This window comes from Peromyscus californicus, unplaced genomic scaffold (assembly GCF_007827085.1).
Source record: "Peromyscus californicus insignis strain IS unplaced genomic scaffold, ASM782708v3 Scaffold_2__1_contigs__length_46816999, whole genome shotgun sequence".
In the NCBI taxonomy this organism is placed as follows: domain Eukaryota; kingdom Metazoa; phylum Chordata; class Mammalia; order Rodentia; family Cricetidae; genus Peromyscus; species Peromyscus californicus.
In genome coordinates this window covers 43,261,306-43,274,536 of record NW_026294540.1, presented here as the reverse complement: position 1 = coordinate 43,274,536, position 13,231 = coordinate 43,261,306, and the positions used below count along the sequence as shown (strand labels likewise).

At 44.8% G+C, this 13,231-nt stretch overlaps 1 protein-coding gene across 4 annotated transcripts in view; it reads right to left on the bottom strand.

Moving 5' to 3' along the window:
- Positions 1-13,231, bottom strand: part of Fry (FRY microtubule binding protein) — a 403,165-nt gene that overhangs the window by 156,233 nt on the left and 233,701 nt on the right. For all 4 annotated transcript variants that reach the window (XM_052754591.1, XM_052754592.1, XM_052754590.1 and 1 more), the window contains 3 exons: positions 3,974-4,142; positions 644-736; positions 451-549 (listed from right to left, as the gene is read on the bottom strand). In XM_052754591.1, the coding sequence (XP_052610551.1) occupies positions 451-549; positions 644-736; positions 3,974-4,142 (361 nt within the window). The remainder of the gene's footprint in view (positions 1-450; positions 550-643; positions 737-3,973; positions 4,143-13,231) is intronic.

Genomic DNA, 13,231 nt, shown 5'->3' with positions numbered 1-13,231 from the left:
CCCAAGAACTCCGTCCCAATCTTCAGAAACTCTTGGCCTGCAGGCAACTGCCTATACCCCACCTCTCTCTCTTTCTGTGTAAACTTTGATTCTGAGTGTCTAGATCAGAATTAGCTAGTGCAGGCTCACTCCTGGAGGGAGAAGAGAAACCGTTGTTATAAACTTTAGCCTTTAGATTAGAAAAACTTCTCAGAAACTCAAACAAAAACTCAGTTTAGCCAGTCTCTAAAGTAAACGGCCAAGTCCATCGGACTAGAAGGTTCGTCTGAGGTGATGTGGTGTGATCCCCTTATGTTACAGTGATTCATGGGTTTGTGCTAAACGCCAGCTCTGAAGACTGAGACGCTGGGGTAATGCTCCCATGCTTTGCCTGCTTTCAAGTCAATTTCTTCCTAGGAGTTCCAGGCTCTCCCCTTGGGACAGCGCTCAGCTTCTCTCAGGGTTACTAACCAGGGAATGCTTTTTCCGAGAGGAGAGTTCCAACGTGGTGTCGTAGAGGCTCTCCACGAAGTTCCTGAGGCAGGGGACGTTGACTTCATTTTTCACAGCCTACAACAGAGACTCGTGTGAATGTTCTACTCAAGAAACTGTTGGGTGTGCCATCCTAGTTGAAGAAGTTGTTAGAAATAAAAACACAACTCACAGCAGCCACGGGGACGAGGATTTCCACAAAGAGCCCAGCCAAGGCATGCTTGATGTCCTTGTCTTTAACCTCCAGAAAATAATGTGCACATTCCTAGAGAGCAGAAAAAGAGCACAGGAAGGGAACAGGGGTTGAAATGTGCATTTGAATACACCCAATTATCCTGTTCACGGACACATATTCTGAGAGCTATTAGAAGTCATCGTATTCAAGGACTCACATGGGGTCTAAATGTTTGTGAGGACCCCAGTGGACCTTTCCAAGACTTGTTTTCTCTTTGTCTTCCTGTTTCTACTTAAAAAAAAAAAAAAAAAAGAGCACCTGAAAAGACTAAGAGCCACACTTGTAGGCACAGGTCATTGGTTGGTTGGTAGGTCCATCCATCCATCCATCCATCCATCCATCCATCCATCCATCCACCCATCCATTTCCAACCTATTTCTATGCCTTCTTAACCCTCCATGGGGTCCTGGGCCCTTGATCAGCCTACAGCGATCCCAGGAGAGCGGCAGCCAATTCCAATAAATTCCAGTCAGGTTCAACGTCAGACAGCCTCCCTCCTACAAAACTGTTTACATGCGGGCCTGGCGTTCTATTATTATTCCCATCATCTCTTAAGCAAGTCTGGACTGCTTCCCTTCATGCAAGGAAACCTCTGGAACACTTCCCCACTTTGTTTGCCTGCGAAGCTACTGCCTACTAGGGACTCATTCTGGAGGAAGGTTGGCCTGCCAGCCTCTCCCTTGTGTTAGTGACTTCCTGTGGCTTAGATTATCACATAGTTATGCCAATACCAACTCTCATCCTTCATTTTCAATCATTAGTAGGAATACTAGCAAAAGGAATTCCTAAGGTCTTCAGAACAGCACCATACCACCAAATCTCATGCCAGGTTGAATGATCTGTGCCTATGAAGTCTGTGAGACAGACTGACCATGGGGGATGGAGCCTCTGGGTCCTAGGATCCTGGGCCCCCTTTTTACATTATTTTGTACAGGTATATAAGTAATTCCCAAGTGGGTATTCAGGTATATAGATATGTGCATTGCTTTTTTGTTTATTTTTTTGTGAGTGTGGTTTTTGTTTGTTTGTTCTTAGGTAAGGTTTCTCTGTGTAGCCCTGCCTGTCCTGGAACTCACTCTGTAGCCCAGGCTGGCCTCAAACTGAGAGATCCCCCTGCCTCTGCCTGCTGAGTGCGGATATGTGCATTGTTAATTGAGACTGGAACAAGATAATAGTTGAGTTCTGGTGACGTCACCACTTGCAGGTAAGGTAGCTGAGGCTGGAGTGTGGGAGGTGCTAAGGGAGCCTGGCCCAGAATCCAAACCCAGGAAGGTTGACGCACGAGCAGTCATCCCTCCTTCGCCCACCCTATGGGTTAGCTTTATTGAGATATGGTTCTCACACCAATGCAGCTCACTCCTTTAAAGTGTTTAATTCATACTCTTATTCTCTATAGTCATCTTCTGATTCTACAGTCAAACTTACAACTTTTTAATGGACCCGCCCCCAGGAAACTGAACTGTTTGGCTGTCCTTCAATCTTAGCATCCACTCTGGTCCTCTACCTAGGCAACCTAGGACTCCATGACATATTCTGTGGCGGCTCTGCTTACTGTGAACACTGCAGTGACATGGGTTCATGTAGGACGCAGCCTTTTGTGTCTAGTGAAGAACAAGTCTCCATCCTAGGGTTAAAAGCCCTCTTAGAGTAAAGGCAAACGAGACTCATCCTGTTTCTAATCGAATCTGTTTCTCAAGGACTGGGCTGTGCTCCACCTGTAACCTTAACTACACATGGTTCTGTCCTGCCTGTCCCAGGAAAGGCAACCATGCCTTTGTTTCAAAAAGTTGTTTATAACCATCTTGCAGCCCTACCTCTGTTTCAAAAGGTTGTTATGACCACCTTGCAATCATGTCTTTGTTTCAGGAGGTCGTTATGACTAAATTGTTATACTTATGTTCTGCTCCTGTAACCCCACTTATTTTGCCCACCAAACCCCCCATTTGGGAACCAGGTTCTTCCAGTGCACTTGTTATCTGGAACACACCCTCTTGATCAAGTTTTGCCTTGTCCGGGCACTTCTGTTGGAGTGGCGGTCTCTTGTGACCCTGCACTTACCTCTAACAGGACTGCCTTCCCATGTGGCTGTGCTTCTAGCTACTCACATTGGCAGTACAGGAGAATTCCAACTCCCCATGTCCTCACCCATAGCTGCTGTCTCTTTCTGACTGTGGCCTTTGGAACTAGGAAGCCAAAGCTGTAGAGCCTGTATTCCTGATTCAACATCTCAACTCTCTAGTAAGATCAACACCAAATCACGTGACAGCAGCCACAGAGGAACCCCTTTAGAAAGAGCAGTTTCCCTTCCTCTCTTAGGGAAGCTTTCATGCTGCTAAATTCTCATAAGTAACACTATGATGAGCTAGTCGGGTGTATCCGAAGTTAAGACTCCCGCTTATGGTACAGAGGAGACAGATTTCTTCGTCAAAGTCCTTATGCTTGTGAACGCCACTATGGCCAGCACAGCACTGCTGAATAAATGGCCAAAGAATCAGCTATGATTTAATCACAGAGTGATACGTATCAGTGGGTGAAGGAGAAAGGGAAAAGTCAACAACAAGAAATTCCATGGTGAAAAGAAAAAAGAAAAAAAATTCCATGGTGCGGCAACTCCCAAGGTGACTAGAAATTTGAAAAAGGAATTATATTTTGGCGACTTTATTATTTGTTATCAAGGCATTTTGTGACTTACCTAGAAGGTAGAATATATATTCTACCACAGACACTCTTTGAGTTAATAATGGTGTTTTGTACCAATACATTCAACCTAAGTGGAACATATCATAAAGGGAACTTTCTCTTAAACCCCTAATTTTCCACAATAGCAGAGTACACAGCACAGTCCTTGGTGACTGTGTGGCTGACCCGGAAAATGCCATGACTGTCATGGCTCAGCATCACCAGAAGTTTAGACTACATAGTGCCAGCAAGCAAAAGACTCAAGTACAAAATGTGACCTGGGAGTCTGAGGCAGGAGGATTGCAAGTTTGAGGCCAGCCTGGTTAACCAAGAGACAATTAAAAATTTAAAAAGTTCTGGGGTTGTAGTGTAGCGGAGGAGAGTTTACTTAGCTCGAGTGAGGCCCTGGATTCAACCCTCAATACTGCAAACACTCTTTATAATGAGAAATACGGTTTCTATTGCGTGTACATCATGCCGTAGTGCTGAGAAGTCTGAAAGTGCCTGTGTAGGTTTCTCCCATTCCAGCTGCAGTATTTTGCTGGAAGGAACTCCATGAGGTAAACAGCTGTGGCTCAGGGACTTTACCTGCATAAATTGGAGGGACGCCTCGAAGTCCTCCACCGGGTACATCTTAATTCGGAAGAATTTCATCCCCATGATCAAGCTGATGATGCTCTGCACCACGTAGGGGCTCTGCTCTTTGTGCCGCAGCTCCTTCAACTCTGCCATGAACTTCTTCTTGACAGCTGGGAACCTAAGAAAACATAAAAGATCACAGTCAAGAAAGTCGCTATCATCAGGGCCTCCAGCATCCAAGACTGGGCATAGTGATGGGGCCCTCACCTCAGGTGCAGTGCAGTGGCCATCAGACCATAAGGATTTGACAGGGTCCAACTGGCTCCTTTCCTCCCATTGTTCAATAAGATGGTCCACATCCCTTTCCCAGTGTTCAATAAGACGGTCCACATCTCTTTCCCTTTGTCAGTAAGACGGTCCACATCTCTTTTGGACTGAGCTCTATTGCTGTCTAAACCCTCTCATGATGGTTTAGCTCTTAACTCAAGCATACCAGACAGGCAAACACCCCTCCATTTTCTCAGGCTTAGCTACCACCAAAATACTTGCAGGTCCCTAGGGCCCAAAGTGACTGACAGCGGGCATCCGAGTGCAGCTTACGGGATCAGCTATTTCTGACAGTGACCACAAATAATTTTTGGACCTGTATCTCAAATAATGCCTAAAATACCCTAATTTCCATTGCCAGTGTTTTCTGTTGTTCTTGTATAATTTTAGGCTAATGATCATGGAAAAATGTATTTTTAAGTTGAGGGAAATGTCTAGTAATGGGAAAATTGAAATGATATCTGAGAGGAAAGGGTGAAGGCTGGTGCATGCCTGTGACTCCTGCACTCCAGAGGCAGAGGCAAAAAGGAGGAGGATGAGCTTGAGTTTAGCCTGGGCTACATGGCAAGACTGTTTCCAAGAACCAACTGCAGGGATGCATCTCAGTCACACAGCACTAGCCCTGCCTGGCCAAGTCCTGGTTTCCTGGTACCATAGCAACAAAAAAGATAAATAGGAATGAGCTATTACATGCATGGGCTTGTAGGGTATGAGCTGGTGAATGAAGACAGGTACAAAAGGCACATTCCCTGTCCTCTGCTTAAATTATCTGTATTGTTGGAAAAGAAGAGCAATACCAACTACACCTGTCATATCATTAGGGTTTTTAAAAACAAGTCAAGGATATAAAGTTGATTGTTTGGGCCAAGCGTGGTGGTGCACAATTTTAATTGCCACACTCGGGAGGCAGAGGCAGGTGAATATCATGAGTTCGAGACCAGCCTGGTCTACAGAGCGAGTTCCAGGACAGCCAGGGATACACAGTAAGAACCTGTCACAAACAAACAAACAAACAAACAAACAAACAAACAAAGTAAACCAAAGCTAGCTGCATTTCTAGTTCTAACTCAGTCACAGGTTTTTTCAGGCTTTGGTAGACGTAAAAACGTACTTGAAAGTGTAACATCCAGGGTGAAGCTTCCCAGTGGCTGTTCTAAATGGACAGAGGTCACTGAGATGTGTAGATGCTGGTCATGTTGGTACATGGTGTTTTTTATTTGGGAGTTCTTTATAATAAAGTTTCAATAAATAATAATACAAGAATCCACCTTAAGGCCAGGAGGAGAGGACGTGTAGCAAATGTTTCACTTAGGAAGGACAACTGTGCTCGTGAAAGTGAACTTTCAGAGTCTTCTAGTTCAGAACAACTGTCGTCCTGAAGTAGAAACGACAGGACATGTGAGGGGAAGCGGCCCAGGGACGCTCCGCTGGCAGACACTGGAGGAGCCACACAGTGGCCCTCCTGACTCCTTACTGAAGGTTTTCTACATGTTTGCTGCCTGTCTTCTTAGAAGGGCAGTGGAGCAGAAGAGTTCATGGCTACGTGAGGATCTGAACGCATCTTGAGTGAGGGATTCTTTAGAGGGCTGGTGTCATAGCTAAGGGCTCATTCTTGACCTGTGGTGGCATTTTATGGACTTCTAAAAAACATCTACTTTCAAGACAACATTCCAGACTGGCTCATCCTGGCATTTCTGACATTTCTTGAATACTGTGGAAATAAGGGAGGAAATAGTAGCTGTATTATGTTTTACAAGTAAAAAGATCACAGGCATTGTGAAATTTCAGATGAGGATACCAGCAAAGAGTAAAATGTAAATTTTATTAAATTTAGAAAGCTTGATTTGGTGTCAGGTAACAGCTATTTGAGTGGAAACTTAAAAATGTACTCTTAAACGTTTTAAATATAAATTCCAAACTCCAATAACGTCATTCTTTTCTATGTCACATATACATGTCATATATATGTACACATGTATATATACATATGTGTCATATATGACATACATTCATTGAGACGACAATGGTGATCATAGAGGCAAATGGACATCTTAGAGGACTCTATAGCACCTCTGCCACACACAGTCGCTCTTTAATCCTCAGGGCAGCCCGTGAAGGGGACAGCTGTGTCCTTTTCAAATATCAAGACTTCAAAACCTCATAAAGCAGCACAGTTGACGGATGATGGAGCCGGTGTCTGAAGGCTGTGGCTGACCTCAGACCGCTCCTCCTAATCCCTGGGCTACCCAGTAAGGCTAACTCCAGGGTTTTTAAAGTGTGTTCCCTATGTGCCATAGCCTGAAAACTTGCTGAAAATACATTCTCTGACCCCTGCTTAGATTATGGGATTATTATGAGTTGTTTATTCTCTCTCCTTCCCCCACTCCAAAAAAAGTCATACACAAAATGGGTGTGACTGCACTAGGAGACAGGTCTTTGCGGAGGTAAGGTTAGACGAATTGTCTGGGGTGGGCGCTCACTCAATATACCTGGCACGTTTTAAAGACAAGATAACTGGAACGCAGGACAGGTAGATAAGACCACACACAATGAAGACCAGCAAGAAGGGAACTTCTCACAGGGTGACGGCCTCGCACGCCCTTGGTCCCAGCTCTCGGGAGGCAGATCAGAGGCAGGCAGATCTCCATGAGTTCAAGGCCACCCTGGTCTACATGAGCGAGTTCCACAGAGAAACCCTGTCTTGAGAAGAAGGCAATTTCTCTACAGGGAAATCACCCCTGCCAATACCTTGAACTTGATGTCTGCAACTCTAAGGAAATGTCTGTCAGTAAGGCTCCCAAGTAAGGTGTCCTTGTCACAGCATCCCCAGCATACGGATACACCGTGTGGGCAACTGGCTAGCCAGCTGACGCCCACAGCTTGACAGTAGGCTGGCCTGTTTCCTCAACTACCCACACAGTGACTGTGTGGATGAATACAAGGAGACTCTCAAAATTGCATGCTGGCCTGTGGTACCGGTCTATAATCCCAGCTACTCAGGAGGCTGAGGCAGGAAGCCTGGGATACAGAGTGAGTTCCAGGCCAGCCTGGGCAACATAGAGAGACCTTGTTTCAAAAGAAAAAGCCAGCAAGCCAAGCAAACATTAACAACAACATGAGGGCTGGGGTTAGATCAGGGCAGAGTGTTTACATAGCACGCTTGAGGACCTCTAGGTTCAATGGCACTTGTTCACCTAACATACGCAAGGTCCTGGGTTCAAGTCCCACTACCACAGAAAGAAAGAAGGAGAGACAGAAAGAAAGGGGAAAAAAGAGGAAGAGAGATGGGGATGGGGTGTGGGGAGAAAGGCCCCCAACTGGAATGTGTTACAGTTCACTGCTTTCATGTTCTATTTCTGACACCCCTGGCTGGACACAGGTCCACGAGGTCAGGCACACAGTAGGTACAAAGTAACCATGCTGAGTGCATTAGCTGCCTAGGAGTGGTGGTGTCTGTTGACGTGGAGGTGGTTAAGCACAAGCTGTGCACACCCTTGCACACCCACACTGATGATGTCATTGGGCAGAGTCTCATAGAGTGAACATGGTTAGAACATTTTTCAAAGTTGAGATGTTATTAATATCAATTCACTTCTCCTGGTGAACAGAGGCATTTCTCACAGACAAGGCCCACAGTTAAACGTTTAGTCTTTTAATCCTAATCCACAGCTAAAACAAGGTTGCTTACATAATTCAGTACGTCAATACTATAATGAGATATGACTATTTTTTCCTGTGAAAAGTTCCATGTGGCATAAACATGTTATTTTAAGATAAAAGTAACCTGCAAATCTATTTCCATTTAAAATCTATTTTATAATGACTTTTTTTTTTTAAGAAAAATACATTCTATGGTCTTTCCTTTTATACTTCATTTGGTGCCGTATTTAGTATATATAGTAATTAAACAATGACCCAGTTTGTGGTATTCTATGAAACTCACATAAAGATGAGCACCAGCTGTTCTTACAGAAGACCTGGGTTCAATTCCCAGCACCCACATGGAGGATTACAACCATCCATAACTCCAGCTACAGGGGATCCGACACCATCTTTGGCCTCCACATGTATTGCATGCACATAGTACATACACACATGTGCAGGCAAAACACCCATGTACAATAGAAAAAGGAAAGAAAAGAAAAACACATAAAGATAAGCCTTTGCTTTAAAATGTATAGTACATAGGTATGGAAGAAAAGAAAAGAAAACCTGCGGTTCAAATCTATGAATCTTTGAAGCAATCGTGATCTAAACAAACAGTATCAAATTTTAACTCACGTACTTAGAAAATCTATTTTTAACTTAATTTCTCTTTGAAAGAAATTAGGACTATATTTGAGTATCTCAATATCAAAACAGACCTTAAAGCTGGGGATTGCGAGGCATTGCCACTAGTAATGTTAAACACTGGTTCTGCTAAAATAGAGAGACCGAACAGAGCCTAATAACTGAGTCACAAGGGGGAAACGCGGGCTGATATACAGTGTAAAATCAGAATGACGTTATTCAGCTTCATAAAGGGGGTGAGTTCAACACACTGTACCAGCCAACCATGCATCCTTTCCCCTTCCTATAACAAAGAAAGTATACTTCCCCCGCAAAATAATAAAGCAGTGGTGTATGTAGACATACTTCATGGTGTGACATTAAGATTGCACCATTTATCAACAAAGATGGCCTGTTGCCTGGCTGAGGACGTCTCATGGGCTGTCTGAGTTTGTGAATACTTTAAGAGCAGACTGGCCAGAGTATCTTCTCAAGTTATAATTAACTTTGAAACTATGAACACATAACTGATGGGAAAAAAAACTTTAATGAAAGGAAATGTGGAATTTGCCAATGAAATGAGAGAGCTAGAACATAACCAATTTGAGGTATTTCTTACGATCAGCTATAGCGGGTGGTGGTGGTGGTGGCGGCGGCGGCGGCGGCGGCGGCGGCGGCGGCGGCGGCAGCGCACACCTTTAATCCCAGCACTGGGGAGGCAGAGGCAGGTGGATCTCTGTGAGTTCGAGGCCAGCCTGGTCTACAAAGCAAATTTCAGGCCAGTCAGGGCTACACACAGGGAAACCTTATCTTGAAAACCAAACAAAAGCACAGGGTTGCTGCAATCTTTGGATGCCGCCTGGTGCTTAGGTGGGACATTTCCTCCACTCTTTCCTCCTCCTGCCCCTTCTCGTCCCTTCAGCTTTTGAGATAGGTCTCACTCTGTAGCCCAAGCTGGCCTGAAACTTATGTAACCCAGGCTAGCCCCCACCTTGCAGCGACCCTACTGCTCTAGTCGCCTGAGCTTTGGGGCGATGGGCTTGAGCCATCACATGTGGCCTGACACTACTTCTCACCTTGTTCAGAGTCCGCATAACAAGGGTGGTCATTTGACAATATCCGGTGTGATGCATTTTTCATAAAAACTAAGAAGCATAAAATTTTATTTTCATATTATTTTAGCATACTAAACTCTCTAGATTATAGTATGAGAGAATGATGCTAGAATAATCACAAGGAAAAATATTGAGATTATCAGAGTGTGGTGAATCAGCAAATACACATATTAATGCCTTCTTTTAAAAAATCATTTCTAGACTGGGTGGTGGCCTCACATCTCTTTAATCCCAGAACTTGGGAGGTAGAGTCAGGTGGAGCTCAGTGAGTTTGAGGCCAGCCTGGGCTACAGAGTAAGTTCCAGGACAGCCAGTACTGTTGCAGAGAGAAACTTTATCTTGAACCCCCCCTCCAAAAAAAATCATTTATAGGTACACAGGGATTAATTACCAGAGAATTGCAGCTCTATTCAGTTTAATGCCAGTAAATTCACTATGCAATTAAATGGAAATCTTTCTAAGATGCATTATTTCTCCTTTCCTGAGTGACTCACGAACCACAATTATCCTAATAGATTTTTTTTTTTTTTTTAAAGTACGCTCCAGACTCAGGCCCAAGGGCACACAGTGCCGGGGAGGCCAGAAGAAAGCAGCGTATCCCCGGAACTGTAGTTAGAAGCGGCTGTGAGCCAACCACGAGGATGCTGGGAACTGAAGTCAGGTCCTCCAGCTCTTCAGTCCCTCCCTTAATTCTCGTGTATACTTTGTCTGGTTGATTCTGTCAGTATCTGCCTTTGGCCTTGGCACGCGTCCCCCTGTGCCGGTGGCCTGCCCTCCAGAAGTTCCCCTTCACTTTCTTTTTTCTTTTGGTTTTTCGAGACAGGGTTTCTCTGTGTAGCTTTGCGCCTTTCCTGGAACTCACTCTGTAGCCCCCGCTGGCCTCGAACTCACAGAGATCTGCCTGCCTCTGCCTCCTGAGTGCTGGGATTAAAGGCATGTGCCACCACCGCCCGGCTCCCCCTTCACTTTCTAACACTGATGTTTTCCTGTGTTGGAAAACCAACCAGTCATTTGGGTGGGCAGGAAACATGGATCAGAGTGAAACAAAAAAAATCACTGTGAGGCATGTTGTGGGCGGTTCTGTTTTCTGTGGTCTTGTCTTTTAACGGGTGAGGTTTCTGTGTAAGTATTTGAAAATGTTTTGGAGGGGTCAGTGAGAGGGCTTAGGGAATAAAGGTGCTTGCAGCCAAGCCTGATGACCAGAGTTCAATTCTCAGGACCCAATAGTGGAGAGAATCAGCTCTTGCCAATTATCCATGCCCCCTACCTAATAAGAGAATAATGATGATGATGTAAAAAGTTTGTTTTGATAAATTATGTATTTCTATGCTAAGTGAGGCAATCCCCTTTCTCTGGGGTGAGGCAGGGGTGGTGGATATTTTTCTTTTAAATTTATTTTTATTTTACATGCATTGCTGTTTTGCCATGGGTGTCGGGTCCCCTGGAACTGAAATTACAGACAGTTGTGAGCTGCCATGTGGGTGCTGGGAACTGAACCTGGGTCCTCTGGAAGAGCAGTCAGTGCTCTCAACCACTGAACCATCTCTCCAGCCCCGGTTATTTTTTCTTTTTACTGTTCCCTAAACAATGCAACATGTTAACTGGGTAACCTAGAACCCCATGGTACTGGGTACATGGTAATGGGGTTCTAGGTTACCCAGATATGACTTAACTGTATGGAGGAAGAATGGAGCTTATATGTAAAGTCTGTGTGTGCTGTTCACGTGAGGCTTGAGCATCTCAGATTTTGGTATCCATGGGAACAAGGTACCGAAGTTCTCACACCAAAGACAGCTGTATTAAGAGAATGCTAAGCATTTTCCTCTTTAGGTGAGTTGATATGTCTTAAAAGATAATTTTTAACTTAAACCTTTTTACTATTTGAGCATTTCATACACGTATATAACGTGTTTTGATGAAACCCAGCCCCATTCCCTTCCAACTCTCTCCTATCCCCTATTCCGCCCTCCCCCAACTTTTCCTTCCCAACTTTATGTGCTCTTTTAAAAAACCCATTGAGTTCACTTTGCCCTGCCTGTGTGTGAGGGCATGGGCAGACTCTCCAGTCCCACATCTCTGCAGCCATCAATTGCCAGTAGTCCCTCAGGCAGGGGAGGGAGGGCATGAGTCCGTGTCGTCCCTCCCCCTCCCCCCCACTCCTTCCTGGGATTTTGGCTTGCGTGGTCTTACACAGGTCTTATGCATGGAGCCATAGCGGCTGGGAGTTCAGACATAAAACAGCCCTGTCATGTCTAGCCAACACTGTTTCACTGCAGGCAACCATAACCTCTGGCTCTTAACAATCCTTGTTCCTTTCTTCCCTGATGCTTCCTGCACCTTAGAGACAAGGAGTGTGATATAGATGTCTCATTTGGAACTGAGCACCCCACAGTCTCTTACTGTACTTCGATGGACTGTGGATCTCTGTATTAATTGTCATCTACTGCAGAAAGAAGTTTCTTCCATGAGGGTTGAGGGATGCACTAATGTATGGGTATAAAGAATTCCATCTTGCTGGGTGGTGGCACACACCTTTAATCCCGGCACTGGGGAGGCAGAGGCAGGAGGATCTCTGTGAGTTTGAGGCCAGCCTGGTCTATAGTACAAGTTCCAGGACAGCTAGGGCTACACAGAGAAATCTTATCTTGGGAAAAAAAAAAAAAAAGGAATTCCATCTCTTGAAGCTAAAAGTCTTTCTGAGGACTGTGTTTCACCAGGACTGAGGCATCACTTGCTGTAAGCTGTTCACTTGACCTGAATTCATGCCATATCCTTAGCTCATGTTACCTAATCTAGACATTCAGGCTCTTGGCTGACTTGCCTCTGGGTTGTACAAACGAAGGCTGGTGAGTTGGGTGTGACGTCACTTCTGGAATAAGCTTATCACTGCTCACAGTCTAACGGGCTCTGTTCTAGCCTGCTAAGCACCATCCTGGGGCCAGATAAATTTAGCAACCAGAATTTCCCCCTGACTTGTTTCCATGACAATGTCTGGGGCATTTTTAGCTCAGTTGAATTAAGTAAGGTCTGTAGTAAGAGGGACATTGGAGAGTGGAATTTTCCCACTTAGAGATGATAGATTGTAACTATCAGGTCCTGGAAGATACAAAACTAAAACGGGAAGAGCCAATAAACATCTTTGGAATATTTGAGCACAGAAAAAAGTAGTTTGGTCAGGTCCATTCTTTTCTTGGAAGCCGTGGCCTGAGACGCAGGGATGTAGTGGGAATTGGCCCAAAAGCCAAGAAGTAACAGCTCGTTTGGACTTGCTTTGAAGGAGTTCAGTGGCTCTCAGCCCTCCTAATGCTGCGACCATTAATACAGTTCCTCATGTTGTGCTGACCCCCCCAACCATAAAATTATTTTCCTTGCTACTTCATAACTGTAATTTTGCTACTGTTATGAATCACAATCTGATATGTGACCCCTGTGAAAGAGTCATTTGACCACTGAAGGGTCTCGACCCACAGGTTGGGAACCATTGCTCTAGTTGGTTTCAGGATGGGCACGTATACCAAAATCAATGCCAGTTCCCATGCAAACGCTTGTTCAGTTA